General features: G+C 39.9%; 1 protein-coding gene across 1 annotated transcript in view; it reads right to left on the reverse strand.

Moving 5' to 3' along the window:
- Window positions 1–7,620: 7,620 nt before the first annotated feature.
- The window catches only part of LVRN (laeverin), a 37,425-nt gene continuing 22,420 nt past the window's right edge, over window positions 7,621–22,625 (reverse strand). Inside the window, 9 exon segments of the mRNA XM_074812113.1 lie at window positions 7,621–7,854; window positions 9,334–9,409; window positions 10,649–10,789; window positions 12,888–13,058; window positions 16,454–16,561; window positions 17,286–17,380; window positions 18,259–18,412; window positions 19,883–19,938; window positions 21,429–21,568. Of these exon segments, the coding sequence (XP_074668214.1) occupies window positions 7,708–7,854; window positions 9,334–9,409; window positions 10,649–10,789; window positions 12,888–13,058; window positions 16,454–16,561; window positions 17,286–17,380; window positions 18,259–18,412; window positions 19,883–19,938; window positions 21,429–21,568 (1,088 nt within the window). The 3' untranslated portion in view covers window positions 7,621–7,707.

Consider the following 22,625-nt stretch of genomic DNA (forward strand, 5'->3'; position numbering starts at 1 on the left):
AAATCCTTATGAGTTTTCTCTCCCAAACACAGAGCCTTTCTGCTGTATCTGGAAGTGAGGGATCCTTTAGCTGAAATCTAAGAGATGTTTATAAAATCATGTGCATCTTCTGGTTGTCATGCAATAGGCAGAAGAGACCTACCAGACTTACCTTCTGAAAACCTGCAGTTCTGAAGGGTGTACGTTCAGTTCAGAGCAGACAACAAGATAGAAAGAAGGTTCTCCAGAATTTCAAATTGTACTTACCAAAGGAATGGGCTGACACAGCATAGGTTTACTGATGCACTTTTCCTCTGATAGTGGAGGTATATCAGCCCCAGAGTGACTGAAACAGAAGACAAATAATCAAAATAGTGCTCCCCAGAGAAGCAGGCTGAAGACAGTACCAGGTAACCATCTTAAAGGACCTCACATTTTTTGTCTCATTAATTATGGCTTTTAAATAGTATTTAGCACAAAGAGTGGAAATAATTATATAAACTGGAATGAGAGTCCTCATTTATTACCTGCATCTGTGGTATGTTCACAGAGCAAATGTATTAGAGCTGGTTTTCTTAAAGGTAAGTAAACAAAAAAAAAACTGTAATAACTGCTACATTTTACAAAAATGGAGATATTTTTTTTTTTTTAGGACACGGATATAGTAAAAGAATATTTTACCGCTTTAAACAAAATGTTCTGGATTCTGTTCACCATCTCCAACAGTTAAAAGTCATCAAATAAATAGCTAAAGTGACAATGCAACCTCATGGTTCAGCTTGCTGCTTTTCAGGATTTTTTGTTGCACTAGTGGAGACAACTCAGGATCCTCCTGGTATCTCCAGATGCCAATTTCCAGCATGCTGCAATCACTTATGACTTTCATTATTCTTCCCTAGAACACAGCTAAATCCTAATAAACATCCAAAACTGTCAAGTCTTATAAATTCTCCTGTTGTGCTTAGACAAATAGTCCAACATGTCTTTTCATCTTCGTCAGCTACATCTATCCATTCTGTGAGGTATTTCACAACCCAGTTAGGGCAAGTAAATTTATTATTTACCATACTATTTTCTTCCCCTACAAACACTTTAAAGACAAAAGCTGATGTAACATTTTAGCAGCATGCCTCAGCTAGGTGATTTAAATGCTGCTACACATACCTTCATTTTGTACCACAGACTGTTTTTCTTGTCATGAAAAATAAAACAGAAATCCCTCAAGGGAAAAAAAAAATCACAATCTCCAAGGTACTCATATAACAGCAAGACACAAACAAAAACCTATAACTTGTTTTATTCTCCTATATTTTTTCCCATGTTCTTCTATTTCTCCATATTCTACATAATGGAGAAAACAGGAATTACTAACTCTATAAATACAAAATTTATAATTAAACCACCTTATGCTTAATACTTTATTTTCTTCTATTTTGCTAATACTTATATGTATGTATCTGAACTTTTTCTGAATTGTCTCTGCATGAGTTATGATATTTGTTTATCATGAAATACATGATAACATGCAACCTGCAATCTACTCTGAATAGTTTTTACTAAGTGGGTTAGGCTGTGAGGATGCACACGTAGATTAAAATCTTAGGTGACATTTAGCGAGGTTGATTCTGGTGGTGAAACTCCTAATGGTTCCTACAGGGACAAGTCTTCCCCACCATGAACATGTGACTGTAAATACACCTCGGGATATATGATACAAATGTCCCTATTTGTAGGTGGGGGCAGGAGGGAGAAAGAAAAGCAGAGTAAAGCAGAGAAATTATTACAGATTCATTAAATTTCTTTTGTCTGTTATCCAGTGTCAAGCTAGTTGCTTCTTGTACACCTTAGTCCACTCTGCTGTGCAGTGTGCTCAGTAGCATCCTGCAAACAGTACAAATGGGGCTGCTGAAGAAAAATAAATGCATTTTTCAGTGCTAACATTAATCTGTAATGTTCTTATCCCATCGGGAAACAGTTCCTTGGGGCTCTATGATTTCATTGTTAAAACATTAACACAGAGAGAGGTCTTAGTGGTGTTCTTCCCATTTTATAATTCATTTCCCCCTCCTCCTCCTCCCTCCACCTCCATTTTTTCTAAACTGCCATGTTTATCAGGTGTTTCTGCCTCCTGTTTTCTCCCTTTTAGGTGTTAAAATCAGCAACAGTCATTTGTGGGGGGAGTGGGGCAGTGCAGAACTAACAAGGATAAAGCACATGAAAGTCAGGGAGATAATTTTAGTGGCTGAAATACCAAGAAGAGGCTGTGAAAGACTTGTGTGAGGCCTAAGGGGAAAACAAAACACCTTTCTTCAGAGAAGACTTTAAATCCCCCTTGTCAACCAGCCTGGTCTTCCAGTTATTGGTGGTTGCTCACCCCCATCCTCTGATACCCTTCCTCACTGTTCCTCCTTCTCTGTCCCTGCTGTGGCATATAACTTATAATAATGTTCCCTCTTCAAGCTGTATCTCCCCATGTGTACTGGCCACATCTGGGTGCTGGCAGCAGGGTCTGTGGGGAGCTCTGCAGGCAGAGGCCGGGGAGGCCCTGTGCAGGTCACAATGGTTCCAGACAGCTGCAGGACATGCCTGAGCCTCTCAGCCAAGCTGGTGGCGCTCTGGGAAAGTGCACTTTAAGAAAGGGCAAAAATGCCAGGTAAGCAGAGGAGTTTGGGAAAAAAACACAAAGTGAGAAACAGCAGTGAGAGCACCAAGGTCAGAGAGGCAGGCAGGAGAGGAGGTGCTACGGGTGCAGCCCCTAGAGATGACAGCATGGAGCAGGTGGATGTTCCCTGCAGGAACTGCGGCCTGTGGGAGGGGCCCCACACTGGGATGGGAAACAGCATGAGGAGGAAGGAGTGGCAGAGAGGAGCGGTCATGGATTTACCTCAACCATCATTCCTCATTTCCGCTGGGCTGCTTGAGGGGAGGAGGTGGAAGAGTCGGGAAGGAAGATGAGCCTGGGGAAGAGGGAGGGTGGGAGGGAAGGTGGTGTTTTAATTTTTGGTTTTGTTTCTCACTATCCAAGTCTATTTTAATTGGCAACAGATCAAATTAATTTCCCCAAGTCAAGCTGTTTTGACCATGATGGTAACTGGTAAGTGATCTCCCTGTCCTTATCTCAACACATGAGCTTTTCCACCTCATTTTCTCCTCGTGTCCTGTTGAGGCATGGGAGACCATCAGGATGGGCATCCTGCAGCTGGCCAAGGTCAGCCCATGATCCCTGCTCAGGTTCTTGCCTCAGAGAATGTCCCATCACAAAGAATGACAGACAACAGCCCCCAAAAGACCAGAGCCCTGTTACTCTGTCACAGGTAGATTCTGACGACTTAAAGAACCACCACCAAAGGTAGCAGCAACAGCAGCTTTATTGAAGTAAGATACTGTAAAAGTGAGACTTAACAGGTGGCAAGGTTCACTCTATTGCTTACTGCACAGAGGATACAATATTGATTCACAGTTACCAATACAAAATCTTAATGCAGTATAATACAAGGTTATGCATGATATTGATCAGTTACCATATCTACAGTTGGTAAGGGGTCTCAGCCTTCAAGGAGTATCCCTGAGAGGTGTCCCAGCTCAAGGGGAGATCACCACCATGCAGCCAGCTGCATAGCAGGGAGAGCTTAAAGAAAGCTCACTTAGGCTGTCATAGTTATGGAATAAAGTGGTTGTCTCGCACTCAAACTGCATGCAATGGAAAAGGTAAGCATGGGACTTCATGTACCCACAACTTCCTTTGTTCCTTGACAAATGAGTCTTGGAAGAACCACCTGCTATTCTTGTGTTAATCACATGGTCAAGTGTTCCAGTTTCGAAGCTTATATGCATCAATGCTCACCATATCACCCTGTTCCTGCGTGAGCTTTTGGAGAAGTTCTTGGCCTGGTTATGGTCTAGGCCTTTATGGTCTTTGGAGCCTGAACCAAACTACCACTGGTTCATTCAAGGAGTTGGGCCCATCAATCACACCCGGCTCTGGAGGAGTCCCTGCCCTCTGGGCCAGAGGATGCAGAGATGACAGCTCTTTTGTTCTCTGGGAGTTACTGCACAACAGGAATGTGGTGAGGCCACATCTCTGTTCATTTATGGCACTTTAGCCCCTGTCTCCTCTTCCCTACACCATACTCACCCTTCTGGGACTTGCAACAACCCTGAAAGGAGCAGGCTGCCCCACCTACCTTATCCACATGTGCCATCAATGCAGCCAGATGGCATGAGGCTCTCACCTTGACCACCCAGGCCCTGCAACCAGTTGCTTTCTCTTCACCTGCCTGGGAGGCTCCTCGGGGTGCCAGGGCGGAAAGGGGGCATGGGCAGAGTGGGGGAGCAGGCCAGCTATGCCAGGAGGTACAGAAGAGCAGTTGGCTCTTGGACTTTGGCTTAAACAGTGCTGAAGTCTCTCCTCCTATTGCAAACAGCTTGGCTTGCAGCGATGGAGAAACTGGCAGGGAGACCACATGGCAGCACAGGGACAGTGACAACAGGGTTTCTTGGTGCCAGCCCTGGAGTTTGGAGGAAAGCTGTGGGGCAGCTGGTGATGGCAGCTGCAACAGAGACTGCGGGACCGTATTGATCAGCACTGTCAAGGCTTAGGCAGTGGGGGCTGTAGGTGGGCCAGGAATGATCCTGTGCCCTAACAGCTGTGTCCAGCCAGCTCAGAAACAGACAAAAGCAGCCCATCGCACACCAAAATTGCAGCCAGTTAGGGGAACACATGGCACCACTGCTCAAACATATTTAAGAAAGAGCAGTAGAGGAGCAGGAGAAAACGAAGGAAACAAATGAAGGAGACATGTGGAAGATGTTGGGGACACACTTGGGAGAAGGTGCTTGATGACAGAGGAAGGACACCTCCAAGCTGACTGAGGTTGGTGGGCAACTCATGCCAGGGCAGGGACACTGCTAAAGAACCACAGATGACCAGCACTGGGGCAGGGACACACCTGAGAGGATATTGGCCTTGTTCTAGATGAACAACACAGGATCCAAAAGAAAACAATATAGTTCTTCAAAATACCTCAGGTTGAGTTTCTTTGGCAAGAGGAAGCAGGGCAAGAAATGCACTTAAGAGGAGCCCGAACTTCCCCCTCTTTACACCATTCTCCTCATTCCCCCTGGATCTTGCCTTGCTCCTGCAGCTTCCCTCATTTGGTTTCTTATCCTGTCTCTTCTTTGGACCTTTGGTCCTCTCACCTATTTTCTTTACCCAACCTGGACTAAACTTCCCATAACACTTTACCCCTAAGCCCAATAGGTCCAAATCATTTCCTTCCAGCCATGAGTAACCACTCCACCTCTTCCTGAGGTCCTAATTCTTCCTCACTCCTTCCACTGCACAATTTCTTCCCAATTCTTGCCAGCAGCAAAGTCTCTTGCCCTGTCAGACAGTCCTGCACACTCTCAAGGCAGAGAGCAGAACTTAAGGCAAAAAGCTGGTCTTTTCCCCTATCTACTCTATTTTTCCCTCACAGCCTACTAAATGCATACTACCACTGATACATCTCTTCTCACTGGAAATTGCCCCATACATACACGTCTTCACAATTATGTGCCCCGTAACACCTACACAGTCTGTGTAAGTACTGTAAAAGCTCATTTCCTGAAGTCCCATTCATGTCCTCATACTCATTTTGAATGAACTTCCTTTCACTCCAACTCCCTTTGCAATAAAGCAGCTTTCTCAGCTTGCCCTGGATTTCTCCCATGTGACTCTCCTTCCCTTGCTGCATCTCCCAGTTGCTATTCTCCAAACCCTTGTGCTCAACTTGTACTCATCAGCAGCAAGAACTGCCATTGTACAGCTGTCGATGTTACATGTCACCAAGTGCCAATGTGTGGACACAGGAAGCAAGAGCGATTGAGATCTGCTCCCCCTCAGGCAGCTTGCCTAGCAATCACCTTCACTATTTGCCTCTGCCATGAAAACTGGGCTACTATTCTGCAATACAGAATGTCAGCCAAGAGGCACACATTAGTCAGGAGCCATTATTTGAAAATAACTTCTTAAATTGTTTTAGCAATTGCTTATATTTCTAATTAAGAGGTTTGTTCAGTAGAAAGAAGAAAAAGATACTCAAAGAATAGTGGTTACTCATGGATGGAAAAAAATGGTTTGGACCCACCAGGCTTAGAGTTAAAAGGTTGTTACGGGAAGTTTAGTCCATAAATCCTGCAACAATGAATTTGTTGAGCTTTGCTTAGCCTATCTGATGAGGCAGGCAGAGTCAGTGATTAAGTAGTTGGAGTCACAGGAAACACTGAAGCAAAACCCTCTAACTCATCACAGCCTCAACGACTTCCTCCGCTTTCTGAGTCAGCTTGATAGAGACTGTCAAGAATGCACATAATTTTCTTTGGCACTATCCTTAACTGGATCAAATGCTAAAGAGGTCAGATGATTCCAGGACAAATCTGGCAGCACCAGTTAGTAATTCCCATACACTAAAGGGATCCTCAGTTTCAAAATAGTTACAGTTTTTCTTTGCAGCCATGGGGAACAGAGGAGGTTCATTACAGTCAATATGGCAATGTTTTCCTTAAACATATTTAGAGGGTGTCAGTTAAAAATTCTTCGTATTAACAATTCTGGTTTTTATTCCTTGTCTCCTCATAGAACAGTACTCTTAAATTCTTGAGTTTCCTGCATTCCCATATAACATTTCTATGTTAACCTGAGCACCAGCACAGTAATTTTGTCATAATACTGTTACCCCACAAATAAATGAATTGCATGGACTGAGGATCCCCTACTTCTTCAACCACATGGTAATATGGTTTGCTAATGCTAATGGACTGAACTGTCTGCCACCTCCAAAATGCTGCGTAAGCAAGATCATTAACCCTGTGTCTACATCAGCAAGCAGGTCAGTGCAGTAAGAATGAAAATGGTTGGTGATGTTCCAGAGGGGCTAGCTTAGACTAGTTGCATTGTAGTGCCATGGACAAAATGACCTTCAGATGGTGGTGTCTATCAGTTGCACACCAGGAGCTCATCATCTCCTGGATAAATCCAGAAAGAATTGAGTTCACACACTCCCAAGACTGTCCTGGGGGGTTGAAGCATGCTAAATGGAGACAACTGGGAGGGTCTCTTCAAAAGCATGTTCCTAATCAAACACAAATGTGAATGTAGACATATTAAATACAGATCTCCTAAGGAAAAATAGAGTTTTAATGACAAGGCACTCTTTTATTACAATTAAAATCTGAGGTTTCTTTAGTCCTTTCCTCCCTACAGCTCTGAAGCCATTCTCAAGTTTATGTTTCATGGCACTGTTCTAAATTACTGTCCTCTTCACAATTTACATAGAAGTGTAGAGACTGACTTGCTCTAGGTCACAGTACAAATCCTAAGCAAAAGAGAAGATAAAACTTCTCCAGCTTCCTCATGTGTTTTTGCCACAAACTTGCACCACACATTTCATCCGGATATTCAGGACAAAGGATTTAGGACTGCATCTATATGTTAGATTATTATTGGTAATGCATCCCTACTAACAACCCATCCAGTAGGAAATTAATTTAGATATAATATGAAAATACATCTCTAATTTCTTTTACTGAATCTTTCTTTTCTTTGTGAATTATTTTAGCCTGACTTTCCAGTTGGGAAGGCCACCACAGGACTCATAAAAATGTGCTTTATCTTTAATTATGTCTTAAAATGGATACCGAAATGCTAGTGAATCACACTCTAAAATATACTGGAAATTGTTTTCCAAGTCAATCATCTACATTCTTCTGTAACCAGTTGGCAACTTCAATTAGCAGTTCTCTCCTTTCCATATTTTCAAATTTTGTAAACTCCAGTAGCAGAGTAGCAGCCACCCTCTCATCCTCTTCCAGTGTAGCATTATAAAACACCTGCAACTGAAGAAATAAACACATAAGCTTAGTTCACATAACTTCACTTGCGGCAAGCAACTGTGTACCTGACATGCTTTAGACAGAAGTGTGCAGAAAAAGGGGAGACAGCAGAGACTAAAGACAGGATGGGGCAAGCTTACTGATTTACACTAAGGTGGGAAAGTTCCTTGCACATCAGGAATGCATCCTTTTGCTGTCCCTCTAAAAATCCTTTCAAATGCAGCCAACTTCACTAGTACTGGTGGTACCACACAGTGTCTAAGACTAGTTGGGTAGCAGAATCCTCTTGTGCTGCCTGTTCTACAACCACAGAACAAGAAATATTTCCCATCAGTCTAATAAGCAGAAAACAAGAGAGGACTGAAGACTAGCAAAGAAATACACAAGGGGGTGGGGGTGGGTGGGTGGGAAACAAACAATAAGAGAAATGAGAGAGATGTCAGCATGACAAGCAGCAACCTAACATGCCAGCAGCCCAACTTTTGGTACATTTCCTGTAGACGTCATGGCAAAGGTGATTTCTACATACAGATTTTAAAGAGGAAAATGAGACACCTTTGATAATATTTATTGGGACTCAGTTCCAAGCCTGAAAGTTAATTTAAAGGCTGGCACTGGGTTATTGTTTTTGCCATTCCAGAGAGTTAACTTGTCCCTAAAGAACAAAAGGTGAAAAATTTATAGTTTATGAATGTTGAAGAGAGATTTCTTTGATTTTAGGAGCTCTCCTCATTAAGCATCCCTTCTCAGTTACTTGCTGTACACATGCATCAATCAGCAGCAAAAAAGGGAAGCAAAATTTTTCTTGTAAGGACACATACTAGCAGTTCGGGTCTGGCACAGAAATGTGGATCACATGCAGACAGCATAAAAGCTGAGCTGTTGAGAAAAGAAAATAATATTTTGGGAAAGAATCTGGGGAGACTTGGACTGGAGATGAAAGAACAAGAAAAGAGTATGAAATCAGTACTGATAGTTATTGTCACAGGCACTACTGTGGATTATTGTGGGGAATAAGACAGCCTACCGCCACCTCCCCAAATATTACCATCCTTCAGCAGGTTTCCCAAAACCTATTCCCTTTTTCCAGATGTACAGCAGCCCATTTAGAAAGCATTGTTCATGGGCTCATCTGGGCTGCCACGCAGTCAAAAGAAAAGAACTGTATCACACGTGTAGGCCATCCGTTCAGCACATGGGCAGGCAACCTCTTACACTGCAACCACACAGAGCAGGACGACGTCCATCCCTGCACAAAAGCTCACTATCATGCCATGCTTAACCAACTGCACACACAAGCTGCAGGGCTGTGGGTGCATGTTCATATGCTTATTTCTCAGATGAGGAAGTATAATTTTTCTCAGTGTCTCAACACAGCAACTTTATACAATACATTATATGATTGCTTTAAAAAACAATAGATTTGAAAAAGGTATTTACAAACCGGCAATAAAGTTAAAACTAGCTGCTTCTCTGATTTACCTCCTGGATCTGTACATCTGTATTGACAAATCTTCCCATGACTTTTAATACATCATGTAATAATTCCTTCCCATACCTGTAAAATTGATACAAAGGTCCTTCAAACAGCATGTTAGCAAATATACTAAATTTCACCTTATTTGAAAATATTCCTACTATTTAGTTATTATTTACGATGTTGGAAATACCGACTAAACTGAAGTTTGCAATTTTGTACTCTTTTTCCCCTTTTAAGGAAGTATCATTAACATTCAATTTAGACATTTGAGCAAGATGAAACACAGTAATTCCCCTTCATTTTCATTTCCCAGTAAGCTCTGGTATTTTACTTTGGTGACGTGAATTCTTTGCTTAAAATGGATAATCTTTGTGAGCCCATACAGCCAAACTGAGCTAGAAAGGCTAACCAATAATGATTCTAACAACTTGGTGTTTCTGTTGGTATCTTGAGGATGGTGTATGAATTAATACCCACAGTGTTCTTTTAGTTTGAAAATAATGGGTCAGTCCCCCAGAAAATTTCTCATCAGTATGGAACACAGAAGAGCTCTGTAAGGGAACAAGTTGGTGTGACACAAATCTGCTACAACTTGCCTTTTCTAGAGTTAGCAATAAAGATACACATTTGAATGCTCCCAGATGGCTGGTCTTGGTTATGCTGCCATTAATGGCTCCCAATGGACTCCTCTGCCACCAGAGGCAGCAGGAAAGTACTCTCACAGCCCTGCTGCTTTTCACCATTGCCAAGGAGAGAGGGTTTTCAAACAGATATCAAAATACTTGCTTTGCTTGAGACAGGTAGTCCAAGCTTGCCTGCAGTTTACCTGCATCAGTGCAGGCAGGCTGGAGATGGATTAGGACTTAAATCAGGGAATAATACTGTAGTTGCTCCTTGCAGCACTTGTAAACCTGTGTGCTCCAATCCCCCATGTCTCCATACTCTCTTTGGAAAACAGGTTACAAACTTACTGCAGCATTTTATACCCACACTTATGAAATGCCAGTGGGTAAACCCATTTCTAGAGTCAGATTTTCCAGGAAATTTAACACTTCAAAGCACTGAAACAGTCATGAACAGACTAATTTTTAAAGCATTCTGTGTCCGACATGAGCTCTTTGACACTAAGCCCCAATCAGAGTTGAATCCTCTGAAAACCCTGCTCTGCATACTTAAGAAATTGCACCAATCATTACAAAAAAGTCGTCTCTGGAAGGAACATCTGCACCTGGATTTTACAGCTCACACATAAAGATGGAGGAAGAAGCCAGAGAGCCACAGAAATAAAGGGAGCCCAAAGCTGGTTGCTTATCATACCTTTCACTTAAAAGTGGCCAATTTTCTGTAACAAATTCCCAGGCTATACGGTGCCCAATATCCTTAGTCACCACATATAAGATGATGATTGAAGTACAATTGGAAGAAAACAACGTATCACTGAGTCCATATTGCAAATATCTGTTAGGAAAGAAAGTAATAATTGTACCTATCACTTGCGTTTAACAGTGATGATCTGGAAATATCATGCAGTTCAGGAAAACTCCTGTCTCAACAAATACCAGAATGTGGAATGTTACACCAAAGTTGGTCACCCTGAGCTGTGTATTCAGCTTGGGTTTTGTCCTTACACCTTTAGCAATGTGAAATCCCCTGTTCTTCCACACTGACTCTCCACTTCTCAGTAAAATGAGGGTGTAGCACATCAGGTGGATATAAGTGCTTTTCTTATCTGTGTGACAGAAAGACAACCACTCCTACCAGACAACCCTGTGGAAGGACAAACTGCTCCTCAGTTTCTGGAGACTCATTTCACTGTGACACAGATCGAGCCTAGAGAGTAAACCAGCAGTGAGACACTCTGTTATGCAAAGCAGACCTGCTTATAGGGTCCCCTATAACAAGACTAAATAACAATGGGTCTTGGATGCTTTCATGGAGCTAAGGCATGATTTCAGAAGCCCTTTATGAACTACCTGTCAATGATGTCAGTGACAATGAGTGCCTGAATATCTTGAAAAAGTAAGTAACAATTCTCTTTGTTGCCTCAATGTATCAACTTGATAAAGGTATCTCTTGTATCTCTTGATGTATCAAGGAGCACTGTTAAAAGAGTTATCTTATCATAAGGTCTTGCAGGCAGCTGGTTTTTAGGTAGAGTAGATGAGTTGGGTTTATCACATTTGCATGCCACCATCATGCTTAACAGAATGGGCAAAATATACTGAGGGCGAGGAAAAGCCCAGCTTAACATTCCTCACTGCAAAAGATTTTCAGGGTGGCATTCAGAAAAACAGATTGGCTTATCAACTACTAAGGCACAGGGATGAAGGAGGTCATCACAATTCCCTGAGCTTGTCAGGGACCAGTGCTAGCCTGTGCCAATGACAAAGTCAATAAAGGGCCATAGGATAGGTGGAAAATCAGCATAGCTGATTGGACACCCCTTCATAACCTATCTTGCCATCTTCTCAGGTATATTTGTTCTGTTTCCTCAAATGACTGCCAGCACAAGAGCAGGTGGCTGGCAGGAGAAACATCTCTGCTACTTTCAGAGCTTTAGACCCATTGAGTTGATGCCATTCCTTGGATGATCATTTTTTAGGCCATCACAGGCAAATTTCTGTCCTTTGACAAATCCTTCAGGTTATGTTACCATGACAGATTACAGAATTCATCTTCAACACCTTTTTACTGATAAAGCGAAAAGATTTTATACGGATGTCTGTGAAAGGTAATAAATACAGTATTCCAAACTGTGTTCAGGAAGTGTCTGAAAAACACTTAGATATATGGCTTAACTTTTAGTTTGCCCCACATGGAATCAGAAGTTAGACTCAATGATCTTTGTGGATCCCTTCCAACTCAGATATTCTATGATTCTATGAAGCTGGAAATTAAAAAAACCCCAACTTTTCAATGTGAGCCTGAACTTCAGATGGTGAACAGCTTGCTAGTAAGTAATTTTCATTTTTGCCCTTAAACTGGGTGATTTGGCTTCCACATAGAGACTAAATAGACTATGACACTCTAGTTTGGAAACAAAATAAGCACAGGAGAAGGAGTATGGGAAAATTATATAAAATCATAAATGGTAGGGGAAAATGTCAAAGCAAATTATGATAATTACTATTTCTTACAGTGCAGAGAGTAAGGACAGCCAATGGGTTCCAAGTTAAGAAGCAAGAGAAAATAGGTTTAACACAAACCAGAAGGAAGCATGTTTTTATACAACATGCAATTATATTATGGGATGTGTTGCCATAGTCTGCTATAAAGCCTGAAGGTATAATTTTAGTTCAAAAAGGTCACTAGATATATTGACAGAAGACAGGCCCAGTGTTAGACATGACACACTAGCTACCAGCTCAGGAAATCCCTTTCTCCGGGATTACCAGCATCTGGGATGTTATACTTGAATTAAACTCTTAATACTCTTCCAGTGATCTGTAAGATGCATGCTTCTGGTGCAGGCAAACCTCCATCAGGTTTGCACAGTACAGTATTTGTGTTATGATTTACTTCTATATACACAAAGATATACTTTGACCAAGGTCACCTGTAAAGTAACCACGACTCTTTGGCACAGCTCATGGCAGAGAGCAGGATGTCTTTATCTTCCTTTGTGGAGCCGGTATGGTTATACATTTCCCATGCAAAATTCCATTCTTTATCGCTTCCCACTGCAACACCATAGCAGCAGACTGTTCTTCTAATTAAAAAGGGAATTCTGCAAAGCAAAATATAATTGAAAGGTACTGTATTATTGTTAAGTCAAAACCAGCTGTTAACACATAACTGAAAAGAAATGTTTATTTACAGTTAAAAGATGAACAAGAAAGGAAATACAAAATAGCAATCTAAATAAAGCTAGGAAATTTGATTGCCTTATTCATGATTTAAACATTTAAAAAGCATGCAGTTTAAAGGCAAACCAGAAATGGTTTTTAGAATAGTTGGACCAAGCTATTTTGTGTACATATAGTGTCAATGCCACTCTTTCACATCACAGCCTAGGACATAGATCACACCACTGAAGAGTGTACAGCTGCATATAAGCATCATCCCAGACAAGCCTTTTCAAAGTTTCTTCAGTGAATGCAGTAGAAAGAGCCATGTGCAGTACAAATGGAAACAGAAGGAGACATTCCTCCATGCAACAGGCAGCCTCCTATTACTCCCACTCCAGGGAAGAGTCCTCAACATGGCAATGAATTTCACAACAAAAACTAAATGCAAACGTTATCAGTGTAATACTCCATGTGCAAAGGCTGAACAGAAAATTTCTCCTGTGGCAATGATACGTCCCTGACATTAAGACATTGTCAACACTTTCCAGTGACAGCAATGTATTCTACTATGCAGGCTATCTGAAAACAGCTTAAATTAATGGTATTTTGGACTAATTCTCATTAGGAGAATGGGTCCCCTTGCTACAAATGAAACATTTAACTTCCAATGGCATACTGTTAATCTACTTAGTGTTGCATAAGATCAAGATTGTAAGTAGAAGTGTAAAAACTATCTTGCATTTAGATCAGGAGATAGAATTGGAAAGCAGACAAGTTTCTGGTCACAAAAGCCATTCTTCAGGCCCAAAACTGGAAGCAGCAAATTCATATTTAAATATAAGAAAAATTCCTCTGAGTTTCACTAGAGAAAACTGGGATGATACCAGCAGAAACAGACAGTATTAGCCAGAAGGAAGGCTGTATGACAGCAATCTTCAAAGCAAAAGGTAGAGACAAGTAAGTTATAAACTCTGGAAACTAAGAAGGGCTAGTGGGAATAAGGGAGAGAGCTGGGTGTTTTGCATGACAGACATCACTTCTTAAGAAGTGGAAACGCAAAATGCAGAGATTTTGATAGTCCTGTTGTGGGTGGGAGATTTCACTGACATAATAACAGAAAGTGTGGGCATGTTTCATATTTACTGCAAAAAATAGTTTGGATTCATTTACCTGGATATGTGCTGGAACATAAGGGATTTGCCACCGAGAATGATGCTTATTGAGATTGAGTGTTTATGTCAAGGTAAAGAATAGTCCTGCGAGGAATACCTTTATGACAAATCTTATTTGAGTTACTGGGTCTAGTAAGAGTCCACTGTAGGGTGACAACAGGGTAAAGCTGCTTTGGCTAAAATACAGATATTTATTTTGCTACTGCAGCTGTTCCAATAGTTTCAAGAAAATGTTGGTTACTGAGCATAAAGTTGTTGTGGGTGAAGAGCAGACAGACAAGCTCAGCAAGTTCAGCATGCATTCACATATGATGTCCTATATTCACATTCAGCATTCAAGGCAGGCTGTATGGGCTGCCTACTATAGGACAATGGTCTACGGGCTGGTGACATCTATGGTGGCCCTGAAGTGGTTTATGTTGTATAGTTCACAGATGAAGCCCACTGTGGTCCAGAGGGACTTCAGAGCTTGAGGTTATATTACATAAGGATGGGGCTTATTAATCTTGGTATTTTTTCTGGGAGTGGTTGTGTGGTTTGCGATTACTGGCCTGCCAGGATTCTCTCATTTCTGGATCTTGGGGAAGATGCAAAAAGCTGCTGGGGACAAGGGTGGATTATTTTACATCATTTTCCTGGAGCCAATGCAGAATTGACATAGTGAAAATCCTACTGGGTTTCACCTGTGGCAAAACAGCTATAGTGTGCTCTTATTAATTTTGCTCTCAGAATGGAGAACATAAGAGCTTCTAAAGGGATTTGATGTGAAATACAAGTCAAAAGTTTATTGTGCCCTGTTCCTTTTCTGTTCAGCATATGAAAAGCCTCCTCTTTAACTGAACAGGAACTGTGATCTGTCATTTGAAACCTAACAAGTATCCTATCTCCTATGTTTTTTTCCTTAAAATATGATCTTTTTTTTCACTTAATAAAATTCATAGTTGCAGTTTTTTACACACTTCTAGCCAAGTGAAGTGTGAGGCTGTAAAGTCCCTTTGAACTTATGTCAGTGCCCGAAAGGACAGCAAAATTAATCTTCTTCATCTAATTCAAAACCATATCAGCTAATATATTTCACACACTTTTCAGCTCTTCAACTCAGATAAGGTATGTAGTATTCCACAAGAAAAAAAAAAAATTCAAATGTTATTACTAGGGGAAGATAAGTGACTCTTGAAAACATCCTGAGAATTCAGCATAGCAGTGTTGCTTTTAGGGTGGGCTAGTAAGAATATTCTCTCTGGAACATAGCAATGTATTTAGGATACATAAATTTTTCAGTTTAACTGCAAAGCACAATGTGGTTTTTATGAGGATGACCACTACAAAGCTATTTAAAAAAACCACAAACATAAAAGTACAAGTTCAGTTTATTTAACCAACTACATGTATCAGTAGAGATAAAAGTTACAACGAAATATTTATGACAACTACAACAAATAAAAATTATAACAAACTTTAAATATTCACTCACCAGTGCCAATACCATTTGACTATTGCATAGAAAAACATCAAAAGAAAGAGGGAGGAAAAGAGAATAAGAATTTCAATACATTGTAAATTTTCTTTAATAGTGCAATACTTGAATACAGAAAGTTTGATCCTGGTAGAGCCCAGACTCCATCCTCACAGACCAGAAACCTGACCACTAGGCTCTAATATCAGCATAAGAACTGACAGCTGTTCCCAGCACCTATTTACATGAATACAGAACATGCAAGGCAATTTGTTGGGCTCACCACGGGCAGATGCCTCTATCATACAAACATCGTCTCATTCAGTACTGCTAAGAGAAGCTTAGAAACTGAGTTGGTATACAGCCCCAAGGCTGTACTGCAGCAAAGGGACTGGGATATTAGCCCTAATCTGAGGTTCACCTGCTAGGTGGCTAAACAGATTTTAGTCTTCATGGCAAAAATCTCCATCCTCCAGTGTGTAAAGTCCATGTAAAAAGCAGTAATAGAGAAATCATCATAAAGTTGGAATTTGCGGAAGAGGAGAGTGATCGGGGGGCACAGTTAGGCTTAAATTCTGTCAGTTCTGTCAAGAGTAAGAGCAGTGTACAGGAGCATTTCTCATTCTGCCTCACCCATGTTAAGAGCACTTTAACTTTTGACCTCGCATACACATGCACTCCTCTAAGAGGACATTATCATTCTTACTTGTACTCAGGGTTGTCCATCCACTTAGCATACAGTTCAGACGACAGGTTCAAACAGTCTTGGAGGCCTAGCCAGCATGCTGTTGCAAAAAGTTTTTCCAAATACACTCTTGAAGGGAAGCCAGAATAGCAAGAATAAAAGATAAGTATTCCACATCTGAAGTACCTGAACTGTGCTTGACCAGCACAGTTTCAGCATGTGATGCTGTTAACCCAGGAGAACCTCTAACTAGAAACATTTGAGCTTTAATTTAAAGAAAAACCAAAACCAAAACACTACCAATAATGGGTTTCTGACATCAATATTCATGGATATTAGTGAGGCTACCAGTGTACTATAACTTTTCTTAGTTTTTTGTGGGGGTTATATGCCTCTTGGTAGTTTTAAGAGACTAGTTGCCTCTAGTCCAAATCACTCTGACATTCAAGACTGTGGCTGCAGTGGCCTTGCAAAACGAAATATTTTAAAGCTCTAGTGATTGATCCATAAATCACATCTGAAGTTCATTGTTGTCAGTTTTGACCCAACTAGCAGTAGCCTGTTGAGACTGTTCTCCAATAAAGAAGAGTTAACCATCAGATCATTAAACTATCATCTTTTACGCCCACTAAATAGACTGAAAATATCCCCAAATATCCTGATACTGCAGCTTCATTGTAGGTGTCATCATAAGTAACACACACTTATAGGACAGTAAAAGTAACAATTCAGTTACATTCAAATCAGTTAGAGCATTTTCCCTGTATCTTGTAGTTAAATTTACAAAGGCAAACTGCAGTGTATCAGACCGAATCACATCAGAACAAACTTTTGAGAAAAGCACAATACTTACTGAGCAAAATAGTCATCTTCCAAAGCATCAACATTTTGACGAATAAAACCTGCATAATAATGGTATATTGGCAACATTCTCTTTAAAAGGTATTTCTTTAAAAAGAAAGAAAAATTACTTTCATTTAGATGCAAGTTTTTATTTTACTGTATTTTTCTTTACTTACTCAGATTTACCCTAAATATTTACCACTATCAATTTCTTGGCAACACAGCACATTAAATTAAAGTATATAAATTGGGTCTAAAATTCAATACACCTGTACATCCATTCAAACTGGGAAGTTACCATTTCACATCACCAGGACCTCTGAACTCATTATGAAAGAAAACAAATGCTCATTCTCAGAGAAAAAGATAGAAAAGAACTTCTCAATAGAAAATACTTTGTTCTTGCATCTTTTAAACATACCTTTACTTTTAGAGATTAAGAGAACTACTATTGTGGGACTGTACTTTAAACAAAAGTGAAATCTTCTTCAAATAGAAGTCAAGGAAATAAATAAGACAGTATCATCTCAGGTAGCTCAAATATGGGAGAAAATCATCTCATTTAGTATCCAAACCCAATTCCTTCTTTCTCTCCATGAAAATGAACTGGAAGGCAGTACAAACCACAGAGTACATACATACTATATGCCCTTTATACATAGCAGTGTTACTCCCATTACTATTTCCTACTGACTGATAGCTGTATTTTCCAGATCCTCAGTTTTACAAAAACCTAGGATCAATGTTAATATAAAGAATGTGAATATATTTCTGCTTTACAATAAGAATTGCTCAAGATTCAATGATATTTATCATTGACTAATATATACAAAGAAGTACCTCCTATTTAAAAAAAAGTTGACAAAATCATGCAAAGGGAATCACAGTTATCACTACATTCTTGAGAATTTAAAAATCATTCATTTTAGCCTGATTTATTTAAATGGTCTAGTATCTTTGCTAACTAACAAAAAAGGTCATACCTTTAAAAGTGGATATACTTCATAGCTCTTCAGAGTACTTTCCAAATCCTCAGGTACTAGGTTTAGCAATACCACATTCCATATGAAGAGTTCATCTTCTCTGGCAAGGTACTTTGTCAGTTCAAGAGCTGTTTCAATCTGAATGTATCCAAACCTATTTGAAAATAAAAAACCTCATACTTGAGCATAGCTATTCAGATCAATTACCTGCCAGGAATATCTATTTATGAAACTGACAATAAGACATCAGGATACTGCATGAAGAGTGACCTAGAAAAAATGTCAGAAAAATAAAAATAAAATATATATATATATATGGTATAATATATAGTTGAATATATTAAATAATATAATTAATAAAGTATATTAGACATAATATATAATTATTTAAATGCCCATTATTCTAATCATATAATTATAATAAATCTCTTTAAAATAATATATATTTAAATATAATCTGAATAAGTATATATTTTAAAATGGTGCTTTGAAGACTTGAACTCTCAAAACATTTATTATAGAGCACAGTGCCACTACTAAAGTAGTAGGACAGTCATGGCAGTAAACATGGCAGTATGCAGACTGTATTCTGCTTGTATATGCAGGATACAGTATAGGCACATTTACAGATGCATCAGTCTCACTAGAACAAAATGAAGGAAAAGAGCACTGGTTTGAGTTATAATACATTTGATTTTTATTGCTAAACAACATATTTTCATTATTGGTTCTTTTGTGGAATATACATAACCGTAAAAACAATTTAATTCACAGGCATATTTGTGGAATGAACAACTTCAGCTTGGCACTTCTGTGCCTCAGTGTGGAATTAGCACCAATTAATTTTTTCCCAATAGAATTCCAATTCAAGCCCCTCTCCTCCAGAACAGAAACACTTCTAGTGTACTTACACAGGAGCACAGTTCTATAATTCAGTTACATTCCTTATTAAATACTAATTTTGAACTCTCTTATGAGGCTTTTGTAGGAGAGGAGGAATGGGAATTCTTCCTTCCTCCTCTCAGACCTACCTCCACAGGGTCTGAGGGTGGGCAGTATGCTTTGGCCACCTCCTCCCTGATCTCCCACATCATAGGTGTCTGATGCTTTTGGGATCTCTGGTATGTTTGAGGCACAGACATATTTATCGCTTCTTCAGGTCCCTACAGTACTGCTGACCTCTCTAGCACCACAGACCTGAGCAACCGAGTCATCCATCAGCAAGGGAAATGAAAGAGGTATTAAGAGCAATGCAGGACAGCACAGCTGAGATAGCCCAGAATAAATAAAGGAAAATTCAGAATGTTCATTCAGAATCTTTTTCCTGTTACAACAAATACAGATTAGCCCCTAAAAAACTAATGACAGTTGTCATTATTTAAAATATTTCTTAAAAGAGTTGGAACAAAAATTAAAATGAAATTTTGAAAGAAATCACTCAGCACTGGCCAAAGAATGGATTAATAATTAATATTATAATATATTAATACTTCACTCCCCCACCGTTTTGTCAAAACAGTTGTTCTGATGAGGTACATATGGGTAGGAATGAAGCAGAAGTAGCAATGTTGAATGCAATCATGTAGTTTAATAATTTTCTATGACATATTTGAAACATACTTACTGTGTCAATGCAAAAACATCATCTATCAGCTGGAACCTGCTGACAGCGGGAATAGCCTGCAGAAAGCATTCATGTGGCATTAATAGATCTAAACACATCATTAGGAGTTTAAAAAAATTTTACTATGCCTCAGAAGGATGAGACAAGTGCCTAACACTTTTCCTAAGGCAAAATCTTCTACAAAACATCATAAAATGGATCCTGCATTTTAAGCTGAAATTATGTATGTGCTTTTAGGGATGTTTATATACATAAATATATAGTGACATAATATATTTTTATATTTATACACATACATAAAGCATGGAACTTCAAGACCCCTCTGACTTGCATTCTGTAATGAAAATTAAAATATGGAAACAATATCCTGCTTATATAATTTTGGTTCATTTTTTTCCTTTTGAGGCTTCAGTTCAGAATACATACTCAGATTAGTCAAAAGCAGAGTGTCTGGTACTATCATGAATTAAATGATCGAGGTAGAGCCATGGGTGAACCCCTGCTTACAGCTCATGTGCTTGCAAGGTCTGCTGGTCCCTCCTCTTCTCCTCCCTGCTTCCATGCTCCTTCACCTCAACTGCTGCTCAAGCAAACCTTCCCACTGACTGGTGCCAAAAACCGGCAAGTGAGCACACACGTAGTTTCCTGCTGACTTAGATTTGCTGTGAAAGAAAAAAACCCTAGAAAAAAGCCAGTGTTTTGTAGAAAGGTTGAACCACATGCTCTGATCAGCCCCAGGTCCGGACCTTCTGGAGAGATCATCTGACTGCACTGAGTAATATTATGCTGAAAGTTTACATTGTATCACCTTTGTTTCCAAAACCAATGAGCTGACATTACTACTGGAGCCTCTGGCTTACTCTAGGGTTAAGCAACATTAAATACTATGCAACCCCCTACACAGCCACATGTACAGGCTGTTCTGTACTGCTTTCATCTTCAGCCCAAGCTGTGGCAAGTCACAGGTGGGATGAAATACACTCGGAGATACAGGGTCTATAGAGGACTTAAAGAGCCGAAGTAGAATTGACTGGAACTTTTCTTCTAAGAAAAATCTCCACCAAAAAAAAACCAAACACAAAACCAAACATGAAATCCAACCCTGATTTTTTTTTTTTTTTCAAATGTCACTGGAAGAAATATTGTGGTTTGAGGAAACATGTAAATAAAAAGCTTTCTCCCAGCCTTCCTTCTCCATGGTTACCTAACAGCAGATAAAGCTTAGTCACACATCCATACCGATAACTCTTCGAGCCAAATTTAAGAGATTGGAAGAACCAGAAGCTGTTAAGACAGCTTTGAAGACAGAATGCCATCTCATGTAAAGTTATTTTTCATGGTTGTGTGAAACTATTTGGGCCCATTCATCTTCCACTATAGAAGGCTACCAGTGACTTCAGTGGTGCAATGGTGGATGGCTTCTTCTTATGTGGTTGAGTTTCTCATTATTCCAGGTTTTCATCAATGTGATTACTGGTAAGAAGTGCGAGAAGAAATACATGGGAAGAATCTGTTTATAAGCTTGAGAAAACAAATATGATCTTACCTTTGGATCATTTTCAAGTAAGCGTGCTAATCTCTTTAAGTTTAATTGATCATAGTTCACTCTGTAGTAGCCACTTAAATTTACATTTAGCAGAATCCAGTCATATTCTGACTCCGATACTTGCATTTCAGGAAACACTTCTGTAAAGTGACACTAAAATGTATCATTTAATTTTCTCAGCACTGTTAAATTCTCTTGCATTTATAAACACTGGACTCAGTAGTCCTCTGAGATCTAAGATGCAAGCCTGAGGTTGGACGCAAAGAGAATCCCCCAAAAGCTCAGTGCATTTGTGATCTCTGCTCTGTACAACAGAACTTCAACAGGCAACCCCTTAGGTACCAAGAACCTTGAGACTGCAAAGGGGAGGCTGAGGACCCACTTTGCTCCTACCCTTTAGCTCACAGGCAGCTGGGAGAATTCAGAAAGGTTACCCAAGAATAAACAGTCTGGATGAGGAACAGTATCCTCACATGCCTGCTATAAGGTATGCACCCCCAGCACGCCTGCTGCTCCCAGTGCTGCTCCAAAACACACCTCTCTGTACCTTATGGAAGAACTGACCACCTACCAGTATCCACATAACATAAATGGAGATCAAGGAAAGCAAAACAACTAAGTTTATGCAAGAGACAAGTAATAGAAAAATTTTATTTTACATAAAATAGTCCTGTAGTGTTTTTGAGTTACATCACTCACAAAAGGCCTCCTTCTGCAGTCCCGTTTCGTCTCACTACTACCTATTTTATGTGTGCTTGTCTGTTTACTTCCTCCTGATAGCCTATAGTATATCTGAAGGAGCCAGTGCAGCCTTGGAAGGCTCTAAGCTGCCTCATCAGAAGAGGAGTCAAATGCAGCTTTAACTGGCAACAATCATCCTGATTTAAGAAGGCAAACTCTCTTAAGACAATCAATATTGGTGAGTAGTCTAGACCCAGCACTGCTTCACTCTGAACAGAAGACTAAGACTTCAATGTGTTTTGACTGAGCAAGTACTACAGGATTCATCCTCGGTCATCTTCACAAGCTGAATGAGATGGAAAAAGTGGCCCATGACAGATGGTGGCTCAACCAATTAAAAACAGTGTTGATGGCAGAATATGGCACTAGCAGTACTTCCCCTAGAATGGCATATTGGTTCAATGCTCTGTTACTCATCAGGAGTACTTTTAGATGCAGCTAAAATAGCAAAATGCT

Source organism: Strix aluco, chromosome Z (genome assembly GCF_031877795.1).
Source record: "Strix aluco isolate bStrAlu1 chromosome Z, bStrAlu1.hap1, whole genome shotgun sequence".
Lineage (NCBI taxonomy): Eukaryota > Metazoa > Chordata > Aves > Strigiformes > Strigidae > Strix > Strix aluco.